The following is a 25297-nucleotide window of genomic DNA, read 5'->3' on the forward strand; positions in this document are numbered from 1 at the left end:
TTTTGTTTTTTTTAGTCGAAAGAAAATATTTGGTTTTTAAATTCGCATTTTGGAGTCCATTTTGGAGGTTTTAAGGATTTAGTTTATTTTTGTTTTCTTCCCCCTTATTTTCTTCTGTTCCCCTCCCTCCTTTCTGTCTTTGCCACCATAAGAGTAGAGTTGGGCAACTCTGAATAGGCATAAGAGTTAAGTGCTGTACAGCCAGAATTGTTCTTTTTGTTTTTTTTCCCTTATAAAAGGAAATGACCAAAAAATGGAAAAATAAAAAAGTATCAAAAATAAGAATAGTGGCTTTTAATATTTCTTTATCCCTTTATTTATTTTTATTTTTTACCTCAGTCTTTTACAATGGCCTAACCTTTTGAACTGTTTCTGAAATGTCTTAACACACACATGGATTAAGAGACATTTTACAGTCCCCAAACCACCACCATGTCACATTTGTCACCATAGAGGAGTATGTAGCTTGCACGGTCACAGACAAACATTGGGTTAGAAGTATTGATCGCAACACTTTGGGATTGCAATCCTGCAGATTTTCATTCATGTCGTACTGTGCATGTCGCTTCTATCATTTATTTTTATTTTCCTCGTTCTGTCATTCCTGTTTGTCCCACCTTGTGTCGTCGGCCCAGTGGCCCCTGTATGTTAATTCGTTGCCGGGACGGGGTGGGGGTTGGTGTGGGCCAGGGTTTGTCTACGGTGGACGAGAAAAGCAGAGTGGTCTTTGCTTCTTTTTGTAGAGACTGATATATAAATATATATATACGACAAAAAAAAAAGTTGGAATATTTGTTTTAAAAATGGAGGAAATATTTTTTTTAACTACCAAAGTGGATTAATAACTCCTGAAGCAACGGTTGCTCTACGAATGCGAGGCTGCTCTGAAGCGGGTCACTGAGCTCTGGAAGTAGACGGGTGTTGCGGGGGCGGTTTGACGCTGGGTTCCTGCTCTTTGCTTTGCTCGAGTCAAGATTTTTATTTTCATTATTTGCAGGAAAGAAACACCTTCTGTGCACGTTTTTGAGACTGTAGACCTGGGTGCCCCAACAATGTTTAAAAAAAGAAGATGGCAGAAAAAAAAAAATGGAAATGCTGTGAGATTTTTTTTTGTTAGTTGCTGATGAAATAAATTCAAAACGTTCACACAGTCTGCGTTTTGAGTGAACTTTTATTTTAAACTGTTCTCTTAAATATATTTTTTGTACACAATTACAATACACAATGCAGTACTAAAAAAAATATTACAACTTGGTTCAAATCGGCATAAACGGAACATACAAGTACCTCTAACATACAGACACTAGAGGGCAGTATTTTTGCTTTTTGGCAATATTGTATTTTGTTCGAGAATTGGTTTTGGTTGAGGGACAGAACCAGAAGTTCAAGATGAAAGTACTACAGTATAGAAGCTGCCATTATCTAGCTTATTTAGGGATAGTGCCAAGTCATTCGGCTGCTCGGCTTTGAATTGGGGTTTGAACTGAAGTCGGATTGAGTAGTTGGCAACAAGTCTGCTCATTGAAGGACACGGGAGACATCTGAGTTCATGTTTTGTCTGAATGAGCCCATGCAGATTGTCAATTGCAAACTATTTCCGAATAATATGCTGGTGTGAGTATGGGGAGGGGACTTCATCACATTTGAGTCTTCAATTTGAGCTGTATTTCACCAATAATATTTGTAAATTAAGATTGAGTCAAAGTCTATGTTCATTTAAAGGATTATAGGACATTTTTAATATGAATTTACAAAAAACTAAAGGAAATTTGTGATTTTGTATAGAGCCTCATTGGGCACATCAACCTGTGTTAACATCGTTCAGGAGGATAAAACAATACAATTGAACATTCAAAGTCAGTGTTTTACATATTTGCAGAGTCTATAAAACAAACCTATGGTTGGTTGCCAATTTTTGTAAAAGATCGATTGGATCTTTCAAAACCATGATGGTTATATTGGATTTACAGGAAGCAAGATGCATATATAGTATTAACATTCTAGGAATCCCAATTCAAATGATCAGCTTTCAATCCCATAGCTGTCCATTTTAAGAGTTGTGTAGAAGTTGACGCTTAAGATAGTATTGGCTCCAGACCTCATTTGTTAGCTTTCACAAATCTTTTCATATGTAGTTGAAAAGTTCACTTTTAATGAACTGTAATTTGTTCGGTTTTGTTTGGTCGACGTTATTTTCACAAGAGTTAAAAAGATAAATTACAATAGGTGAAGTCATAAATACATGATATGCAACCCATATTCTTTGTCTACAAGCATGCTTTTGTCATATGTACATGTCGATGTACAAGGTGAGGTTGGGAAAGAGGTATTGCCTTTTTTTTTTGATACAGTCGCACTGCAATACCACCACAAGTCAGTCTGATATCACGTTGCTTCGACCTTTTAAAGGAAATAGCACAGAGAATACATATTGCTCATCTGTAAAAAGCGTTTCCAGTCTAGTTGATCCAGTGGACGTCCACACACGAACAGAAGCTCTGCTCTAGAATCACACACTCTTACCTTCATGTACATTAGCGCCTTCTAATTAAAAACATCAGCACCGTTAAATTATTCTTATATTTAAAAAAATTTGTTCATTTTACAATGTAAAATATTTACACTGATATTAAAACACGGACTGTAGAAAATGACAAAATAATCCCTGATATGCAAATATAAATAAAGTATAACGTCCAACAACAAATGTAAACATTGAAATATTTAGTGAGTATGGAATAAATAAATTGTAAACTAATGACAAATGAATAACTCAGTGCATAATGTTTTTGGTAAAAATTCTATATGACACAGTGTCTCTACAAAAACAGTAATAAATTAACTGAACTTCAAGCAGCAATGTGAGGGCCATAAACACACAGTTACCTGCCCAATCGGAATTGTAAACAACGATAAATATGTCCAAAAAATACAACATTGCGTGAAATTACATGACAATGTTTTCGGCGTTAACAAATTAGCCAATTGCTCAATATGGAAACCGGGTTGACTCGGGGAGGCCCTTACCAGAAAGGTGATTTCAGAGCTGCATTTCTGCCATGTTGAGAGAGAGGGAGACAGAGTTTGTGTGTGTGTGTGTGTGTTTGTGTGTGTGTGTGTGTGTGCGAGAGGGGGCCTGCTGCTACCTACGACAAAATGTAATCTCTCTGCAGGGGGTCTACAGTGATGGATGCAGTCCTATTTATTAATTTGTCCTTTTGCATTGGATTTTTGTTCTGCTTGTCCAGTACCACGACCCGTACATCTATACACCCGCCTCAGGAGTCCAGTTTGGTACCTTGTTGTTGGCTGTGGAGAGCCGCCCCTCTGTGACCTCAAGTAAACCCTGTGTGTTTTCCACGTGGTAGAGGGTCCTCGTCATCGGTTCTGTGGCCAGGTAGCCCGAGGTTCGGACGGGCTCCGCTGGGATGGGGTTGGTGGTGTTTTGACGGACGGTGGTGGTGGGTTGGGGGGGTAGGGGTCTGTTCACCATTGAGCAGGGGGGCAGCCGGGCTCTGCGCTGCCTGAGTGGTCCAGCTCTGTGCTGTCACAGTCTGAGTCGTCGTAGAGAACCTGCTGCACAATCACATCACAGTGACCCTTTCATTAGCACGCCGGGAGACAGAGGAGCGCAGTGTTGCTTTCACATTGTGTATGCCGGTTCACATGATTTGGTCATACTGAATACCTTTTTAACTACAGTCCTGTTTGCACACAATCCTTATTGGCAGTGTGAGATCGATTTTGCATCTTTCTGTCTGTATCCATCCATCTTTCTATCTATCTATCCATCCTTATCTATTCATCCACCCATCCATCGATTAACTCATCCATCCTTATCTATTCATCCACCCACCCATCCATCTATTAACTCATCCATCCTTATCTAGTCATCCACCCATCCATCTATTAACTCATCCATCCTTATCTATTCATCCACCCACCCATCCATCTATTAACTCATCCATCCTTATCTATTCATCCATCCATCTTTTAACCCATCCATCCTTATCTAGTCATCCACCCATCCATAAACGTCGCCCTCCTGGGCCCCCCCTCCGCCCCCCCTACCTGGTAGCTGTTGTGGTCGGTGGTGAGCTGGGTCTTCACCTGCTGCAGGGCCGCCTCCTTCTCAGACAGCCCGTCGGAGGCCAGCTGCTGCGGGTCGGCGGGGATCTCGGAGCCCTGGGAGAGCAGGTCATCGCTCTTGTCGTCCAGCCGCTCGTCCGTGTTGGTGCTGACCACGTCGGGCGTGCCGCTGTGGGAGTGGTCCGTGGTGTTGCCCTCCTCCTCGCCGTCCGACACCGACAGGTTCTCCGAGCTGAAGGTGGACAGCGACTGGCACTTGGTCATGCTCACCGGACGCCTGGGGGAGCGAGGAGAGCACGGTGAACCGGGGGCTTCTCTTCCCACCAATATCCGGATGGTTTGACCGTGTGCCGTGACAGTATGTTTGGGGTGCTTTTTGGGGTATGAAACAGAAGCGAGCGCAGGAATACGGCGTTGCTTATCGCTATGTCAGTGGCTCCCTGCGCGGTGCTGCGTTAAAACAACACGATTCTGTTGGTTTTTTGGGTTGTGCGAAAAATATGAAGTGAAATTTGTGGTCTGTGTGCTTTAGGCTTCAGGAAGAATCGCAGTATTGTATCTGGTAGGCACAAAACCTCTTTCTACATGTCATCACAACTCGTGAACTTGTTTCCTATCATAGGAACAATAGGTCATAGGAAAATACATGAAAGAAATTAGGTTTCTTAGCATGAATATAATTGTTTAATCTTAAAATATGAATAAATCACAATATAAGAGCCATCAGGTAGTCATGAACAATGCATTTATATCTCATTATAACATGCTTCTCTTGAAAGTGCTGCTTTTATTTGGGGGTTGGTAAATGTTCAAGGCAAGGTAATGATGTTTTTCTCCACCAAATGGAGAGAGTAAATTGGCAGACATAGAGCTTGGTACCAACAATAGTTAGTTCCAGTGTATGTTGAAGCATTTAGCAAACCCTCACCGTCTCCGTGGCAACTCCACTTCGCTGTCCACTTCTCCCTCCTCCTCTTCTGAGGACAATCCACGTCTCTGTGAATTTAGATCAGCCATGTTGAAGTGGAAAGCTTTTTCAATCATTCAGCATGCACATCCTGCTTGACCGGCCACTCGACCTTCTGTGGCACAATGCGATGCTGATGACACTTAAAGTCCATCAGACACGTCGGACAATTAGAAGTGTCTGGTGTATTTAATTGGCTCTCAGTCAAAAAACATCCTTCCATCTATTTGTGATTCCGATTCTGAACAAAACCAGTACATTGTTTTGGTGCATCGAGGAGAATGGGACTATTCACAAAATGTTCTAAGAACCAAACCCTTTAAATATAATCTCTATTACCTGGAGTCCAAAGAGCAACGCAGAATTGTGAACATAATAAACCATAAATAATATAGGTCTTGTCACTATGTATGCAATGAAGCTCTATGAGAATATTGTTCTATAGAAGTTATAGGATAACTAAATATATAATGGAGCTGTATGAGTATATAAATCTGTTTTAACTATATATTGAAGCTCTGTGAGGATGTAGTTCTATTTTAACTCTATATATTGAAGCTCTGTGAGGGTACAGTTCTGTTTTAACTCTACATATTGAAGCTCTGTGGGGGTACAGTTCTGTTTTAACTCTACATATTGAAGCTCTGTGGGGGTACAGTTCTGTTTTAACTCTACATATTGAAGCTCTGTGGGGGTCCAGTTCTGTTTAAGCCCACCTGACTGCGGGTGACTGCCGCCCGGTACAGCAGCGCCGACGGCGTGAGCCTCTGGCTCCGGGGCGAGCGCATGATCCCCGCCGTCACCTCCTCCTTCTCCTCCCCGTCGTGGTGGTGGTGGTGGTGGGGGGGCGGACGGGGGTTCCCCATGGCCGAGGACCCCCGGCTGGCCGTGGTCACGGGCCCGGCTGCCGCCCCCCTCCCGCAGGGGGAGTCGGGGCTGCTGGAGAAGGGGACGGACGCCGCGTCCTCGCTGGGCGTGTTGCTGCGCGGCGGGGGCGTCTCCGCCCGCTCCTCGGCTCCTCCCCTTCTGCCCCCGTCGCCCGGGCGGCCCCCCGGGCTCGCCCTCCTCCCGTCTTCCCCTCCCTCCCCTCCTCCCCCGTCCCCTCCCCCTCCCAGGCCGGCCGAGGCGCTCTGGCTCCCCCCTCTCTCCAGGCCCGCGCCCGTTTTCCCGCCGCCGCCTCCGCCGCGACCGTCGACCTCCAGCGTGGAGGAGATGAGGTCGGGGCTGGAGGAGGACATCTTCTTGAGCAGCAGGTCGTGCTGCAGGCCGCGCAGGGCGGCGCTGGGGTCCAGGTGCTGCTTGCTGCTGGGCACCGAGGTGGAGCTGGAGGTGGAGGTGGTGGTGGTGGTGGTGGCGGCGGCGGAGACCAGCCCCAGGGAGGAGGACAGCGTGGCCTTGAGCTGCGCCAGGTCGCCGCTGCTGCCCTTGCCCGCCTTGCGGTAGCGGGGCTTGGCGCGGCGCGAGCGGCCGGGCGAGGTGGAGCCCTTGGTGGGGATGGTGACCTGGGTCATGGAGGAGTCCAGCTTGGGCAGGATCACCTCGGACTTGAGCAGGTCCGGCCTGTGGGACGGAGGCAGGTGCATCGGTGAATATCACATCACTTTGATGTTGTGCAACATGGAGGAAGCACGAGAAAGAGAAAGACGTAAAGATATCTCTGCTTTATTCTTGCTTTCTTTTTATGATATAATGTTGTTATTTTATTGTTATATTATATTATTATTGTTGTTATTATTGTACAGAATAATACTCATCCCTGAAATATATACCGTACTTTAAACCACTTCATCGGCTTTGACATTTTTTCCATTGTTTCCTTTTTGAAACTGCTGAATAATCGTTCATGTTTATTCCCCACGCCCAAAGAATTGAATTAAACTGACACACACCTCTTGCTGTGTATGGGCAGTTTCTGGGGGACGTTGCGCTTCTTCATCAGCTTCTCCATGGAGTTGGACGAGCCGCTCTGTCTGGAGCTGTGGTGCTTCTGGAAGACGCCGGGGTACTTCTTGTCCAGAGACTGCTCCCTCCTGCAGGTCACACACAAACACACACAAACACACACACATAATAGCCATCAGGGCCCCGAAGGTCAACGAGTTAAGTAGATGTAGCTCATCGGGACATTTTACTGACCCCTATTAACCCTATTCAATTTATTGCGGTCCCAATCTGGTAATTAGCAGGGCGCATAAATCAACTTCCCTCGACGAAAATCGGATTATTACAATCTAAATGAATTTAATAATGAGTATCTAGGATTTTTTTAAGAACTATTTGCAATTCTGCAATCCCATTGAAAAAAACGTAATTAATATTATTTCTTAAACTGCCGTGTGTGACGCATCATCATAACGCTTGGCGCCACCATCAGCAATACAACTCGCCTATCTGCATACACTGATTCTCTTCTCATCCAGCTGGTACTGGGCCCGTGACCCGCTCTGAGCACCCTGTGTATCAACGTCAAGCGTCCCTACTTGAGCAGCTCCTTCTCCTTGAGCTCCAGCTGCAGCATGACGGCGTTGAGCTCCATGTACAGGTTGTTGGCTCTCTCCAGCTTCCTCTCGTAGTGCTCCCGGATGTCCAGCGCGTGCCTGCAGCAACCCACAGAGCACCGAGGGGGAGACACATAAGGGACAGTGTAGCTGGGAGTCCACGGACCCGCTCTGTGCACTCTGTGTATCAGTGCTCAGTGTGGTGTTGAGGCTGGAACATCAATGGGGCGTACGCTATATAAATGATATCGGCCATTTGGTGAATGCTGTTAGCAGAAGCGTTTTATGTTATTGTGGGTGCAAGCATTTCTTTGCATGGTGGTGCCCTGGTGGTGCCCTGGTGGTGCCCTGGTGGTGCCCCCCCCCCCCCCCCCCCCTACTATCAGTGTTACTATTCATGGGCCGTGCTCGTGCCTCTTAACGATGGAGCCACGCAGCACCATAACACACAGGACCAGAGTGTCCATGTGCATTGTGTTAGTGGTGTAGTGTGGAATGCGTGACATCATCGCTATGCAATGAATGAGGTCCATATGAGCACTGCGGCCGTGGACACAGGGTTGGCTATGCACATCTGTACCGTCCATCAGCTCCTCCTCCCCTCATCCACTCAACCATGTTTGAATATGAATATTATGATAACTTGTACAGTATATATGTATTATTGCAGCATTCTTCCAAGAAAGGGTTCCAATCCAGGATAGCTTAACTTACTTTATTTGTTAAAGTATTTCGGTATGGTAACTACGGAGCAAAAGGAGGTGGACGCGTGTTGAACACGTGCTGAGCGTCTCCCAGCTGATCACAAACATTAACCCTTTGTCTGCTACAGCTAGAAGATTCTGACGAGTTTGAGCTCACAGCTGGCTATTATGGTCAGATCCACGTGGCCTGTGTAAAGTGGGCGGAGCCGGTGTGACGTATTACCCTCGGCTTCCTCACTTGTCTGTGGTGCTGCCTTCTGTGGATGGAGCAGCTATTGCAGCCTTCAGTAAGGTCCTGCTCCCCTTGTGGCTATGTATAGTATTTACGGCTTATATGTTTGGTCCTGCTTCCTAGGGGCTATGTGGGGGCAGCTCAGGTTCTTAAAATACGTAACAGTATATAGTATATATTTTCACCAAAGCATGGTTGAGTGCTTGATTCTGATTGGTTCAAAACTTTAGTATGTGCATCCATTTACAATAACAAACTATTTACCAGCACCGCTGAAGAATGTGACCGGGTAAGCTAAATTACATAAATAAAACCGAATAATATTACAGAGGAAAGTAACTTATATCTAATCATTAATGGTAAGAGTGGTATAGGGGGGATAAGCTCTCTGGGCTTTCCCGTTATTGGAACATGAAGGAGCTTACGATGTGTGTGACTGAATATTGAGTCCATACGTGTAGTGTCTGTAGGAGGGGGGCGGGCCTCACCTCAGCTCCTCCCTGCGCCGGATGATCAGCTCCTCGTCCAGCCGGTGGAGACACGTCCCCTCAGACTTGATCTTCTCAAAGTGTTGTCTCACCTCCTCCCGCCACTCTGCCTGCACGCGCACACACACGCACGCACGCAAACGCACGCACACACAAACCACACACCCCGTCAGAGCCGTGACTCACAAACAGAGACCTTGGAAGTCCTGTGTGTGTTTTTATACATGCAAATATTTATACAAAATGCACAACTTTGGTAATCTTAGTGCACGTGTGTGTCTGTGTGTTTTTTATGGGCCTCTTTCACAATGCAAGCAAAGGTGGCTCATATGTGCCTCAAATAAGGCTTCATTATGACAGTGTGAATAGCACAAATCACGTGAAATCACATATTTTCAATTCTGCTTTGAGCCACTATCATACGTTGTCCTGATTCAGACACAGGTCTCATTCTGTGCCATGTGACCCTCATATTCATCACAATTCTGCACTGGCAGGAGGCACTCTGAATACAAATATGGAGCACAGCTGCGATGGAGGTGTTCAGTGGAGGGACAGTGTGAATCGTAGTTAACGGTAGTGATGTAGCATAAAGTAGCCTTTGACCTCCTGCCATTTTGGACGAAGCCGTTCCTGTCCCCGAGCCCACCGCTCCTGGCTCTGACACCGCGGCCACATTGCTCTGCAGAGGAGCCTCAGAAGAGAGCAGTGGGAGCAGAGCTATCCTCTCCCAAGGCTCCCGCTGGCCATCCACTTATCAATGAACCCGCACACACCTCCATGAGGCCTTCCCTACGGCAGCGTGCCGTGTGTGGCCTTTTTTGTTCTTTTGAGCCTTCAGGTCTATTCAGACTGTGACAAATCCACACTGTTATCTGATCTCTGCCACATTTAAAAAAAAAAAGATCCTACAGCCAAACAAAGAAATCGGATCTGAGCAGTAAATCTGGATTTCAGCACCAAGGCTTACAGCAACTACGGACGAACATAAACCCAAACAGACAATCGGGAAAGTCGGATCTATTGGCGAGTGTGATCATATATGTATGTATCTATTCAAAACCATACTTCCGTCTAATTTCTTCTCCTCAAACAGAGCAGCAACAAGAGCAGCGCCAGCATTTGTATCCTATGAGGGCCTAAAAGATTTATTTTTTATAATCCTATTTCTTATTCTTATGAGCCAAACTAATAAGACTAATGTGTTGTCATCCCCCCAGAAACCATTCATGGTGAAAAGTCTTTAAGGCTTCTATTAGAAATGGGCGTGACAGATGTTTCAAACCAAACGAGGCCCATCTGCTGTGAAATCTGTCCTCAGTGGACGGCCATGAAAATTCAATAGACTGACATTACATGAAGGGAAAAAAAACACACAAGCACAAAGTGCTGCATTGGCATATTTTGGTACACAGTCAAGCGTGACAGCCTTTCAGCCTGTCAAAGAAGGGCGAAGAGCTTTACCAAAGTGAGCGTGAGTGTGTGTGTGTGTGTGTGTGTGTGTGTGTGTGTGTGTGGGTGTATGTGTGGTTGTGTGTGTGTTTGTGTATGTGCGCACACGCCCACGCGTGCATGCTTTGTGTGCTCCCATCTCTTGGTTTTCTTATTAAGCTAATGGACTTTGGGAGCACTTTACTATTCCTACAGTCTTCTCTTCCTACAGTTCTCTCTCTCTCTCTCTCTCTCTCTCTCTCTCTCTCTCTCTCTCTCTCTCTGTCTCTCTCTCTGTCTCTCTCTCTGTCTCTCTCTCTGTCTCTCTCTCTCTCTCTCTCTCTCTCTCTCTCTCTCTCTCTCTCTCTCTCTCTCTCTCTTTCTCACTACTTCTCCCTCACTCTCTCTCTCTCTCTATCTTGGCCACATTATTCTTCCCTGCCTCTGACCATTAAAGCGATCAATACACTCCACTGGCAAATACTTCACACTAACGTCACAAGGAAAAAAAATCCATTATAGACGGGGAGGAGATGGCTGTGTGTGTGCGTTTTTGTGTGTGTGTGTGTGTGTGTGTGTGTGTGTGTGTGTGTGTGTGTGTGTGTGTGTGTGTGTGTGTGTGTGTGTGTGTGTGTGTGTGTGTGTGTGTGTGTGTGTGTGTGAGAGGGGGGTTTGGATATTTGGGAGCGAAATGAAGGATCAAAAGGCACAAGGGGGTAAGACACAGGAGGATAGGGAGAGAAGAGGGATGGTTTGTGTTTTGCATCAATAGATACAATCAAGGGAGGAGACAGCAGGCTGCACACACTACCGATTTTGTGTGTATTCACATGCTCTCTTGCTCGCCCTAATGAGTGTGTGTGCATGTGTGTGTGCCTGTGTATGTGTGTTTGTGTGTGTGTGTGTGTGTGTGTGTGTGTGTGTGTGTGTGTGTGTGTGTGTGTGTGTGTGTGTGTGTGTGTGTGTGTGTGTGTGTGTGTGTGCTCAGTAAAGGGGTCTGCAGGGCTACTACACGGAGGCCTTGGTAATTACGATCACGTCCATTGCCCGGACCCTTGTCCTTCAGACCGGTGGATTTTACCAGGCAGATAAATCTCCCGGCAGCAGACAGCCGGCTGATTGGACGAGAGGGGTTGAAGGAAGCCAATGGTGAAGAACAAGAAGGAGCGCACATCGTCTCGATAAGAGAGCCCTAGCGGGGTCGGAGGAGGAACCCGGGGCCTTCTGACAGCTCTTTGATTAACAGCCGGTGAGGGACAACACGTTTAGATAAGCCGCGTCCACAGGGTCTGTCTCCTAACTGACAGGCCATGGATCCAATTTCCCTCGCGCCTTCTAAATTGAAATGACACCGTGCGTTTGACCTTTTTCTCCCCCCCCCCCCCCCCCGAGTAGGAGGGGAGAAGCCTACCTGAGTTTGGAAGTAGGTTTCCTGTGGGGTGGACAAGATGTCTGCCGAGGCGATGTCGAGGTGCAGCAGGATCTGTCTGAACGATGGCCTGTTCCGAGGCTTGGAGCTCCTGCGGAGGACGGAGAGGGACTGCTGGTCAGAGACACGACTAGAACATCTGAACAGAGGTCTAGCTATAAATACAATGACCCACGACTGAGGATGCTTCACGAATCAACGCCGCCCTTTTGTGTGCTACATCAGGCCAACTTTATAGAAATGAGTTGCAGCTCATGGGAAACATGCCTCTTTACCGACTCGCTTGTCCTCACCGCACAAATGATCTGCCTTTTATTCAAATGTCTTTATTGTCTCTCTCATCACCACCATCATCACCGCCAGTAGCTCCGCAACCACCGCCACCCCCATCCCCTCCCCCACCACCATCACCTCCACCACCCTCACCACAAACGCACACACACACCATCATCACCAACACCAGCACCACCACAAATACCCCCCCAGCAGCACCACCGACCCCCCCGCCCTGCTCACCAGCACTGCCTCAGCAGGATCTTGAAGCCGTCGGGGCAGGTCTCGGGGACGGGCAGCTGGAGGCTGTTGTTGCCCACGCCCCAGATGATGGCCGAGGAGTCCACGTCCTTGTAGGGCACCTCTCCGGTCAGCATCTCCCAGAGAACCACGCCAAACGACCTGCAAGAGGTCAGGACACACACACACACACACACACATACACACACACCGCGGCGTCAGACACCATGATGAAGAGACAGAGAGTGGAGGCACCTTCAACCGTTTTTTACTGTTTTGTTCTTCAGTATAAATCTCTGCTTTATTGGTGAGTGTTTGATGCTTAGCAGTCTTAATGGCTACGTTGGACAAGAAGAAGAAGCGTTGTTGGTGTCTTCCTTTGCACCCAGCCTGCCATCATTAACTGTAGTGTTTGGGTGTTACTGCAGTATGCCTGAGAACACTCCAGCATGTTGAAGTACATTGGTCGGTTGATGGGGTGATTGAAAGAGAATGATCTGAGGTGATACTGGTTAAAGACATTATTGAGCAGTATGCTCCCTGCAAGCCTATTTTAACATAATACTTATTAAATTAATACTTATTGGATGTATGTAATTCAAATATATCACAAATAAGATAAGACTCAAATAAGTTATTTAAATGAAAATACTCACTGAATATATTCAGGCCAACTGTACAAATATACGTCTATATTTGTATTTGTAAACATAAATATGCATAGATTTTTTTGTACATAGCATTTCCAACCACAATAACAAGTCCAAAGTAGCTACTCATCATAACCTATGGAGTCCATTCATAGCAACTTGTGTTATATTGTGCGCTGCAATGTTTACATTTGAATATGCAGAGTATCTTCAGCGTGCAAGGACCATACTATTGTTTGGTAGCAGACACAACGACTCAAACCCAGGGGAAGGTTACTAAGGAAAGTTTGTTGTTGATGGCCCGTTACGGTTACCATGGGGACCAACCTACGCAACCATAGCATCCTGTAGAATGCAGGAGTGTGAGAGGGGTTGTAAATACAGTGCCTTCGTTTTCTTGTTCAGCTTTCCACTCAGCATTAGCTCTGCCATGTCTTTTAAGGAAATTGCTTTTGTTTAGTGCCTCAGTAAGCGATGTTAGAGGTAAAATAAATGACAGCTATTGGAGGCCACATGTTATGTCGATAGCGTAGAGCCAGACCCACATCTTTCACTTTAAAGACCATGCCACTGCCATTTTCCTTTTAATGTCACTTTTGACAGCCGCCGTTTAATGTGTTTACAGATTAACACAGTTCAGCACAATACAGCTCCACTGTAAGTGTACAAGGTAAGCATGCACTGCATGCATCATTATAGATTTAATATACAATATTGTAGGAGAAAGAAAAATGAATAGGGTGATATCATGTTTCAATGCACACTCATTTTACCTTGCCTCCTCCCTAAGTGATTTGGTTGTTTTATTTTAATCAGTCGTGACATTTTTGGAGATCTAGACATTTTAGATGCATATTGTTGCAGTCTAAACCTCTGCATATATAGTGTGGAGGCCAGAGTTATTCTCTTGAGCGTGTTACTTCTCTAAGGCCTAAAAAAATTTTTTTTTGGTTCCGGTTTCCGACCGACCCTGTCAATTTATGTGCGACCCAAATTATTTTATGAGCTAAAAAAATTTTTTTATGCCAACTATAATCACGTTTTGGTACAGCACCTCTTCATTCTGTACAAGGATGAGCGAATTTTCTCGTTTTTAAATGAAAACAACCTACCTATCATTCGCTGCCGCTGGAAAAAAATAAATAAAAAAATAAAATAAATTCCCTACCTACCCATGACCTCAACTAACAACCAACAGGAACCAAACTTTTTTTTTTTTTAGGCCTAATTATAAAGATGTTAGATAAGATTTGAATACAGCTATGACGTGTTGCATAATGTCCATTCAATATATATTTTTTATATAACTCTGACGTACCTTTGGTGCTACATTATTTAAAATGCCTGCAGCTTGAATGCCTTCAACTCCCCAAAAAATCCTCAAAGAGCTTTTCCAAGTAACCCTCTTTCTGTGGAGCCTTTTTTTGTGTGTGTCTCTCGCTTTCTCTATTCTTTTTATCCATGGGAGTGGACTAATTCGCCGGCATTCATTTATTGTAGCGCTGTTTAAAAGTCAGCCAACCCCTTTCCCCTGTTTTATTGTTTTTTGGAGGTTGTTGTTTTTCATTTTTCCCCCCCACTACATCAAAAGCCTTTTCTAATCCTATTTTCACATCTCCACTAATGCACTGCTGGCCCGGGGCCAGGGCGACCGCAGGCATGGGGAGACTGAAGCCCAGCCTCTCCCCAGCACTGCAGCATCTGGCAAATCAATTATTAAATTAGCCAGCGCTGTCTCCAGCACACACACACACACACACAGCAATGTCGGGTCGAGTAGGAGATGGAGAATGAGCGAGAGCGAGAGCGAGAGAGAGAGAGAGAGAGAGAGAGAGAGAGAGAGGGGGAGAGAGAGAGAGGGAGAGAGAGAGAGAGAGAGAGAGAGAGAGAGAGAGAGAAAATGTGCAATTGTATTTTATTGTGTTGTATGCGAGTGTCTGTGTGTGTGTGTGTGTGTGTGTGCAAGAGTGAGAGTGAACCAGAGAAAGAGAGTGTTTTAGAGAAAGAGGGAGAAAGGAGAGTGTGTGTGCCAGAGAGAGAGAGAGAGGGGAGAGAGAAAGAGAGAATGCGGGGGGGCTCAGGGCAGCCCATCAGACATGATAGAGGGGCCTATATACGATTTCATGTAATGAGATATGGAACATAACACTGAATCGATTTCATGGTAATAGGACACTGCACTGTATGGCAAAGCATAACTAATGAGATCCGATGGCGATTTAATGAGCGATTACACTAATGATGAGAAATACAGTTCCTAAAATCAAGCATGGCAGCCTGAAAGGGAGGTGACACTCACCAAATGTCCACCTTCTCTGAGACGGGCTCGTTGCGGATGACCTCCGGGGCCATCCAGGCCACCGTACCGGCAAAGGACATCTTGGTGCTCTTGTCGAAGAGCTCTTTGGACGTTCCGAAGTCTGAGATCTTCACCAGGTCGTCGTACGTGATCAGCATGCTGTTCACACGCACCAGACAGAGAGAAAGACAATAGCTCAGTCAATGAGGTGCTTCTAATGGCATATTATTGAATTATTTCTTACAGGGGTTGGATTTTTGGGTCCATTTGGATCTTACAAGGGTTGGTGAACATTGATGTGTTCTTTTTGACTAAAATAGTACAAATTGATCTGTAAATAACATTAAGTCTGCTACGTTTTTTTTTTTTTCCAGATTGGTAGTTCTCTATTGGCAGGGCACTATGCTGGAGCCAGTGTGAGGTGGGTTGTGACGACATGTGACAAAACCCCAGTTGCTCCTATGGACCCAATATCAATTTTTTCCAAAAACCTTTACAGCTTAAACAGGGGTTTGCTCACCCTTCAATGAGTTACAACAGGTAACGTCATTATCCTGGCCAAAGGACACACACAAGCCTGGCCCTTATCTGCTGTCCTTAGAGGCTATAACGTGTTTGCTCATGGATCGTGTACAGGAGCGTGCAGCCCAAACTCATATACGTCATGGACGTTTCCATTCTAATCAAATTGAAATAGCAAAACACTCCAACGCTGGGGAAGGGCACTGACTTGGGCGACTTGAGGTCTCGGTGGATGATCTTGTGGAGGTGCAGGTAGTTCATGCCCCCGGCGATGCCCATGGCCCAGTCCATGAGCAGCGAGGGCACGATCTTGCGTCCGGCCCTCAGCACCTCGTACAGCTGGCCCTGCGCGCAGTACTCCATGAGGATGCAGTAGCAGGGTGCCTGGGTGCAGATCCCCCTGGGAGCAGGAGGGCACAATCGGAGATCAGGTTTAATGGCATTGAGGGTTGTATTGAGGGTTGTTAGGACAGATATCTCAACTCGGATAAGCGTACAAGGGTTTGTAAATCAAATCGTATAGCATTATTTGATCAAATGTAACAGTTTTATCCATTAATATTCTAAAAGCTATGCAAGCTTTGCTTCTCCGAGTCCCTGAAAGCCATTGGAAAGTAACAGAAAGAACTCAAGGTCTGCTCACTTGAACGTGATGATGTTGGGGTGTTTGAGCTTGCGGAGGTGCTTGATGTCCGTCTCCTTGATGTCCCGTACTTTCTTAACGGCCACCTCCTGTCCGTGGAGTTTCCCCAGGAAGACGGCGCCCTGGGCTCCGCTGCCCACCCACTGGAGGTCGGAGATCTCCTCGAACGGGACCTCCCACAGTTCTACGGAAGGGCGGCCTACAGTCATACTATAGCAATCCAATTTTAACGCCGTTGCTTCAGGAGACCAGCCGGATATTCAAGTCTGCGTTTCGCAGTGAATATCAGTCTGGCCTTCGGCTGGGCGGCCATTGATTTCTAACATAAGGCAGCGCTCTCATGTTCTCATGTTGTGAACGGCCGCCAATCAGATAGATAACTGAGTGAGTCTGAGTCTTCAGACTCATGGTCAGGATCAGCTTCCTCTGAATAAAGACCTCGATGCAAATTTCCGTTCCTATTTTAACGCCATTGTTCAGTTTATTTCAGACTGCAGCGCTCCTTCCTCTGTCATGGACTGGAACTCCCTTTCCTTAGCACCGATTGGTCATATCATATCTATTTTTTATGTGATCTCTCGAAATCTGTATGGTCCCGCCACACTTATAAAATGTCCCCCAAAGAGTAAAGACTGGGGCTAACTGTGTTCCATGATAAAAAGCAATTATAAGCAAACACTTGGTAAGTAACCCAAAGAAGGGAGCAAAACCATTGTGTGAATTGCTTTTGCTAGTGACATTGATTTTTATAGCACACACATATTGACGTCTGGTCCTGTAGTTGGCCAGCTGCTGCGGAGGTCGAGGTGGAGTTCATGTATTTCCATATCACGGCCTTTTATCTCTGCTTGGTGGCTCCGCCCACTCAGGTTTAATGGAGATGAATGGGAGGAGTTTTTGGTATGATAGTACCAAAAACGTGCCAATAAGTGCCATAATTAGATAAACACATGTGTAGCTCATTAAGTGAGGTACAACACAGAACCAAACAAGCAATATTACTACATGTATAATTTGTTTCATATCATATCATGTCCATTACATTTCATAGCTGCAATACTACTATACTATCGGTCATAGCAGGAAAATGTTTTTTACTGAGATTTAATTTAATTTAAATTACACACATTTACTGCTTGTTCAGTGGGGGGGCTGTGGTAGCAAGATATTTTAGAGAAAGATTTCCATTGTATGTATAAAAAAGAGAGTAAAACACTAATCCACTAATGCTAACAAAAGGAAGGGCTACAGCGTCCGTGTCCCCCCCCTGAGGTAAGCACCATAAACAGACCACGTGAACCTTTAACAAAAGCCCATCTTAAACTCCACCCTGGAGCAGCCCAGCAGATCCTAGAACGCTCCCCTCTTGAACCCTGTTTTAACCTGCGCATCAGGCGGGGTCCACCAGCAGCTCGGCATGGAGCAGTAATCTGGATAATACTCTGTCCTCCGCAACCCTCCACCTAAATCCTGCTTAGTGCCGTTGAGGGGCCGCCATGAAACAGGACTCCGACACTCATGAGGGGGGCTACGGGGGGTGGGTGGGGGGTGTTGTGGAGGAGGGGTGAGGAGGAGACAGTGAAGATAGCAGCATCGACGGCACGGGAGCATCTGTGTTTGTGTGTGTGTGTGTGTGTGTGTGTGTGTGTGTGTGCACCGTGTGTGTTCGTACATGCTTGTTTGTGTTTAAGGATAATATAATGGGAGGAGCGTGGGCTGGTGGAGGTGGTGGGTGTGTGTGTTTAGGGAAAGGGGGGGTTGGTTGATCTTTATAGATCTGTGTCAGGGGGCTAGGTTGGATGCTGAGAGTGAATTTTCTAAGGGAACACACACACACACACACACACACACACACACACACACACACACACACACACACACACACACACACATGCACACGTACACACACACACACGCCTGTAAAGGGGAGGAAGGGTCCACGTGTGTTCATCACTCCAATCATGATGACATGAATGATTAATGAGTGATCGATTGGGGTTTCTGTCCCTCCCGAGCCAATAAAGCATACCTTTCTTGAAGGACAAAAGGCTATCTGTGAAACATCATAACCTCCCCCCGACACACACACGCACACCACCACCACCACCACGTCCCCCCCTGCCATCTTAGATCTCATAAACGGGGTAATTTCCACACAAAAAAAAACATCCCTGTGGTTCTTCTTTCCAATCAATAGAAACCAGAGAATAAGTGCGATGACTAAAAGTATGACTAGATATGACTTCCTCCGGCTCTTATTCTGCCCCGAGCTCCATGCACAAAATCAAAGTGTTTCATTGAGGCAAACATAAAAACAACCTTTCAGATACTGAACCAGCTATTTCTATCATTAGTAAGCAAATAGGTCAGGGGTAATTATGCAGCCACTCGTCCCAGAGTGCTTTAAAACGAAATATAATTTCAAACACAAAAAAAAACACAAACAAAACACGGTGCTACCCAACCTCAGTCCTATCTTTAGCAGCCGGAGTGAGAGAGCGGCGGGAGATATCGCAGGCCCTGCTGCTCTTGGCCGCTGCCTTCATTCAATGTCTCTTTTTCTGGATAATGAAGACCTAATTTATTTTTCCCTTTTCTTTTTTTTACAACGAGGGAGGGCTCCTCCGGGGGGGTTTAACTTAACGTAGCCCAGACGGTGTTGGAGCCATTCTCAAGTCACTGAGCGGCAGAAATACCATCGCGATAATAGGACACCAGATGAAAGGAGCAGAAGAGGAGGCAGGGAAAGATACAGGGGATGGGGGGGTACGGGGGGGGGAGATGGGGTGGGACATGGGGTGGGGGAGGGGGAGGTGGGGGGAGGGGAGGACGTCTACGGGGTGATAAAATATCAGAGGGCTACAAAGAGCTATTGAACAGCCGCACTCCCTTTCTCTTTTGAGAAAGTGTGTGTGTGTGTGTGTGTGTGTGTGTGTGTGTGTGTGTGTGTGTGTGTGTGTGTGTGTGTGTGTGTGTGTGTGTGTGTGTGTGTGTGTGTGTGTGTGTGTGTGTGTGTGTGACGCGGGGGGGGGGGTGGGGTTGCCCAGGAAGAATATTTATTTTCTAGGTCTGTCAAAGATAGCTTCTCTTTCCTTTTTCCTTTTTGACGGAACGCTAAATTCTGTGTTTATGTGTCAATGCCAGCTCTTGTATACCATTTTTTTGTAGGTTTCGTCATGAATATTGCAGTGTGAATTTACCTGTGTGCCTTTGTATCAGTGTGTGTGTGTTTGTGTGTGAGCGTGGATGCAGGTGTGTGTGCGTGTGTTTATTATGTTGTGCAGGCGGGTGTTCGGCGTGTGTGTGTGTGGGTGTGTGTGTGTGTACGTCAGCTCTGCGTTAATAGAGATGAGAGACGTAAGGTCAACGCATGGCCATGTATAATTCATGAGGCAGATTTGGCAGAGGGATCCCAGGGGAGTCCTCGCCATTGTCGAGGCAGCAGACACAAACAACCTCGCGTTTGGGGGAGAAAAGACTCTGCATGTGTGTATGTTTGTGTCGATGTGTGTAAATGGTAGAGAAGGGAAAAACAGGCAAAACAAAAGGAAACACAAAATATGAAAAATAAGCCCCCTGAAGATAGAAGAGTTTCCTCATTCATTACTTTAGTGCCAGACAGTGTGTCTATTTAAATATGGCGTTTGTGACAGCTCTATCTTTTACTAATGATTATTCTCTTTCATTAAGGGGATATGATCCTATAACTGACATCTAAGGAAATGAATAATGGAAGCTGGTCCAGGATTTATTAAGAGATAGAGCGGCACGGACATGAATTCGAATTGGTTTAAATAATTGAGTTTGGCGTTTATACGTTTGTTGTCAGCCAGCCAGTCAGCCTTCCAGTTAGCCAGCCTATCAGCCAGCCAGCCAGCCAGCCAGTTAGCTAGCTAGCGAGTCAGCCTGCCAGTTAGCCAGCCAGCCAGCCAGCTAGCCAGCCAGTTAGCTAACCAGCCAGTTAGCCAGCCAGCTAGCCTCCCAGTTAGCCAGCCAGCCAGCCAGCCAGCCAACCAGCCAGCCAGCCAGCCCGTTAGCTAGCTAGCCATCCAGTTAGCTAGCTAGCCAACCAGCCAGGCAGTCTGCCAACCAGCCGGTCAGCAGGCCAGTCTGTCAGCCAGTCAGCCAGCCAGCCAGCCAGCCAGCCTCCAGCCCGTCCGTGGGTCTCACCTTCCAGGTTGTGCTTGTGTTCGGTGGAGTAGGCCTTGCCGATCATGGTCCACACGGGCCTCAGGCAGCCAAACAGCCCCTCCAGGAAGCCCCCTCCCCCGTGATGGGGGTGGAACTGCAGCTGGCTGCGGACGGCGCTGCTCTCGGGGTCCTGACCGCCCTCGCCCTCCGTCCCCCGGCCCCCCGGCCCCCCCTCGTTGTCATGGAGCTTCAGCACGCTGTTGGCGAAGTGCTGCTCCTGCTGCTCCTCGCTGGGGGTGGGGCTCTGGCCGCTCCGCCCCCTGCCTGCCCCCCCGCCGCCGCCGCCGCCCTCGGGCTCCGGCGCCGCGCCGGTGGCGATGGACAGCACGTTGCGGAGGACGCACTGGGTGGGGGTGAGGTCCATCTCGGGGGTGCAGGGCGTCTGGGCATCCAGGTGGCGGAGGGGGGGCCCGTCGGAGAGGGGCGAGTTGAAGCAGGAGAGGGAGGGGGAGGAGGAGCGGGGCTCATGGACCAGGGCCATGAGGGACGGAGGGTTGACAACCACTGGGAGCCTTCAGGGGGCGGTCCAGGTAGGAGTGGAGCAGGGCGAAAGAGAGAGGGGGGGGGGAGAGAGAGAGAGAGAGAGAGAGAGAGAGAGAGAGAGAGAGAGAGAGAGAGAGAGAGAGAGAGAGAGAGAGGGAGGGAGAGAGAGAGAGAGAGAGAGAGAGAGAGAGAGAGAGAGAGAGAGAGAGAGAGAGAGAGAGAGAGAGAGAGAGAGAGAGAGAGAGAGAGAGAGAGAGAGAGAGAAGAGAGAGAGAGAGAGAGAGATAGAGAGAGAGAGAGAGAGAGAGAGAGAGAGAGAGAGAGAGAGAGAGAGAGAAAGGGGACATTGTTATTATTATTGGCTTAATGAATATTAATAATAGGTCTTATAGTATGAGAAGCGGTAGTAGTATTACCAAAAGTACTGTAGTGTAGTAGTAGTAGAAAAAGTAATAATAGTAGTAGCATGAATAATAGTAGCAAGTAATAGTAGTAGAAACAGTAGTAGTAGTGTAGCATAGTACAAACTGAAGTCTTATAGTAATTGTTGTAGCAGTAGTAGTAGTTGTAGTACTACTACTATTAGTAGTAGTTGGAGGAGAATGGGCAGAAATAGCATGAATGGAAACAGTGGTAGTAGAACTAGTAGTACTATATCATGTTAATATCGTATTATCAGTCATGTTCTCCGTAGTTCCTCCCATTAGGCTTTACCTCTTAAGGAGTACAGTACACTCAGACACTAAAAACAAGATCCCTGTGAAGCCCTTGGGACGAGGCTTCTGATAAACGATGGATTGAATACATGGTAGCAGCATGTGTAGCTCGATGAATCATATTACTCTCATATTACCACTATTTCTGTCCTTGGAGTTCACTCCGCTCCAATCGATTTGCTGAACCTCTTTTGTTCATTTGTTTCAGCTTTCTGTCTAGAAGAACACCCCCACCACCACCACAGCTCGGATATGTTTTATCTGTAAACACTGCCAGGGCCTCCACACATCATTCTCAAGCTAAATCACTAGAATGCACGGCTTAGAGGATGCTTAAAAAAAATACTGAAAACGAATCACCCTCTTTGCAGAGGACAAATACACTGCAGAGGTCAATAGACGGGGGGGGGGGGGGAATAAAAAACTGTGCGTAGTCACCGTTGGCTGTGGTCTTACGAGAGAGCTTTTTATTAGCCTCCAGCTCATTTCTCTAATGTCTCACCCAGACCGCCTCATTATAAAAACTGATGCGCTGTGTTTTATGAACACTGTCATCTTATATAGAGAGCCTGCTTTATGTATGACCCTCTCGAGTGCACTGCAGATGAAATGCCTCAAACACAAACTATTGGGTCCTATTTCACGGCTGTGAAGTCTATCTTTATGTGCACCAGAACACACAAGACCAAAGACACACACACTAATGGAATATATTCTGGAGCCAGTATCACGTGTCAAAGCATGATGCCCTTGGACTTACATGCTCAACATTGTTAGAATATGAAAAGCACTTCATGGGAAGATATAGGACATATTTGATTGAGCAATGACATGTCTTTCCAACCTCGTCATGGAGGCCACATCTCACATCTTAAAGCAGCTCCACTATCTTAAAGCAGCTCCACTCTCACACTGAAGGAAAGGTATAGTGCATTCATATTCTCAATCTCATGCCGTTTGGAATCAGATATTTCTATGGACTCAGGAGATGTTTCAAACTCAAGGAGATGTTCTGTAGCCGGCATTATTTATGCAATATGGCTTACAGGCCTATTACAATCTACTTTTGTTTATGTGGTGTGTCAGTGAATGCACTGCTGTGTTGGGGAAATAGACCAGAGTGCTGCTGTTCAAATCACAAGGGTAATGTTTCAAATGGGTTAGAAGCTGCAGTCCTTTCTCGGACTGCTTTCTCACGCGTCCTCCATGCACTCAGAATGAAGACATGTTTAATACTATTCATGTCTTTCATAAAATAAGCTTGAAGTCGCCTCCCAAGGCTACCGTGGTAATTAGGTCTTTATTACTGTGTTCAAAAAGGGTACTTTGTGTTAATCTATCAAATCTGAGTATATACGCAGCTAAATAAGGAGGGGTGTTTTTATGTCATATTGAAAAAATAAATAAATAAAATGGAATTCCACATAAAATAGGAATCACTATATGATTTACGCCGGAAGTACTGTCTAATTTGAGGTTTACAAACACAGATACAGGCGCCCTACAGCAACGTATGAACATCTGCAATGATCCTAACCTGTTTAAGCATATGTATGCCTCATTAAGAAACACATTTTCAAAATCTATACGGTGCAATACAAAAAAACACAAAATCAAATTCGTCAAATAGGGGTCATTATGAAACCCCGTCACCATTAAAAAAGGGATGAAAAATGATCCTCATTATAAATATCAACCTCTGAAACTAAACCTATCCTGTGTGACACAGCTGTTGTCTCAAATCGAGGGGGGAGAAGAATATCACACATCGTTCACATGCGACTGACTTCGTCTCTTTAATAATCCTGTCCCCCGCCCCCCTCCATTCGTTTTCGAGGCACCAGCTGCGGGACCCACAGCCTCGCTACGGTGTGTAACAGGCCAATGCCTGGTGAATGTACTCTGGAGAAGGGGGTCGGTGGTGGTGGTGTTCGCATCGTCGCTTCTACTCGTCGACTCAGCAGCGGTTACCGCAGGTCTACGATCATTGCCAACATTAACCTGCTACATATGCTGATTATTACAAATAATAAAGGCCAGGGCGTCTATAATGCCCGCATCGCTGCTTCTTCTGATCCGCTACGGTACCGACGCGGACCGCGTCCCGCCTCCTTGTTCTCAGATACACGGATGTTTTCCTACCTTAAAGCCGGAATCACACGTCCATCGCTAACATCCCTGGCTGGCTGATTCCGGTCCGTGTTTCTGTCCGCCAGTTATGCGTGAGTAGCGAGGTAAACGGCCACGCACGCTTCTTCTCGCTGTTTGTCAATGTCAAATCTCGGGCATGAACGTGGTTATTTATTCCTGTATCACCTGCATTAACCTTCAACTTGCTGCGGATCGCTGTGCCTGTTACGACTTGTCCGGTGATCTATCAGTAGTATATCCCGTTGGAAAACACTGGAGGAGGTTAGCACTGCGCATTCGACTCTCACCTACGCTGCGAGTAAAGGAGAGGGGCGTGTGACGTCGGGACGAAGAGATGGATGCTGTGGGGAGTGAAGCGTCCGTGAGGAGGGGGTGAGGGTAAAAAGAAGAGCAGCAGCCGATTCCTCCGCCAATCAGAGGCAGCTTCTGCTGTGACGTCGGCCAAAGCGGGGGTATGGGACACTGGGGCAGCCACTGAAAGCAGGTATAGCGGACTTTAATCGTGTGTGTGTGTGTGTGTGTGTGTGTGTGTGTGTGTGTGTGTGTGTGTGTGTGTGTGTGTGTGTGTGTGTGTGTGTGTGTGTGTGTGTGTGTGTGTGTGTGTGTGTGTGTGTGTGTGTGTGTGTATCCCGATCTTTGCTCTGACCCGAGCCTCGTCTTAATGCAGCCAAGGAGATGGAAGAGCGTTATGAATAATTATTAGATGATTGTGTTGTACAATGAAAGACAGTAAAGATTCAATATGAATGGCAAAATAAGGATGGGATTTTATTTGAACAATAAAATATGTGTTGGGCAAATCATAGAGAGGCTGAGATTATAGATTTCATATTCAAAAGGCGAAGGGGTGAAAAAAATTAAGAAATATATTTAAGAAATATAGGCCTACTCAAAGCCCAAATCATTGATATCATACCCTATCCACTAATAAAGAAATTTGAATTTCAATGGTAACAATTCCGTTAAATCCTCGTCCTCGTTTTGAACGTCTCACCCGGGGATTCCACCGGACGCGTTACGGCAACGTTACGGCTGCGGCACGTCTTGGCCGCGACTTTGCCCATTCTCTGCTTTGCCCTGCTTGCATTTCCACCGGGCGCGTTACGGCAGCGCAACGCTGCCTTGCGAGCCAGCCGTATTTCCGCGAGATCACGAGATCCCGCGATAATCCTAAACCTAATGTACTCACCTTCCACTCCCAAAACTACTGCAATTAAATGCCAGGCTTTGTCCTTTCTGACATTGTTCTTATAAAAAGGATGATTTGAGACCCTTTGATTGATTGACTGCT

General features: G+C 46.5%; 1 protein-coding gene across 3 annotated transcripts; it reads right to left on the minus strand.

Annotated features, from left to right (window-relative positions):
* Positions 1-22: 22 nt before the first annotated feature.
* LOC132471308 (mitogen-activated protein kinase kinase kinase 12-like) lies at positions 23-24372 on the minus strand. 3 transcript variants are annotated; one of them, XM_060070497.1, is made up of 14 exons: positions 23998-24372; positions 20636-21168; positions 16466-16649; positions 16031-16222; positions 15301-15459; positions 12355-12513; positions 11821-11929; positions 8979-9088; positions 7537-7653; positions 6946-7086; positions 5773-6616; positions 5018-5085; positions 4072-4366; positions 23-3576 (listed from the first exon to the last, which is right to left on the minus strand). In XM_060070497.1, the coding sequence occupies exons 2-14, from the start codon at positions 21135-21137 to the stop codon at positions 3487-3489; spliced, it is 2970 nt and encodes a 989-aa protein (XP_059926480.1). In that variant the 5' UTR covers positions 21138-21168; positions 23998-24372; the 3' UTR covers positions 23-3486. The 3 variants fall into 3 exon arrangements, with proteins under 3 accessions (XP_059926480.1, XP_059926479.1, XP_059926481.1); XM_060070496.1 differs by having other exon boundaries at positions 16466-16664; XM_060070498.1 differs by having other exon boundaries at positions 3475-3573.
* Between the last annotated feature and the right edge of the window lie 925 nt (positions 24373-25297).

This window comes from Gadus macrocephalus, chromosome 13, assembly GCF_031168955.1.
Source record: "Gadus macrocephalus chromosome 13, ASM3116895v1".
In the NCBI taxonomy this organism is placed as follows: domain Eukaryota; kingdom Metazoa; phylum Chordata; class Actinopteri; order Gadiformes; family Gadidae; genus Gadus; species Gadus macrocephalus.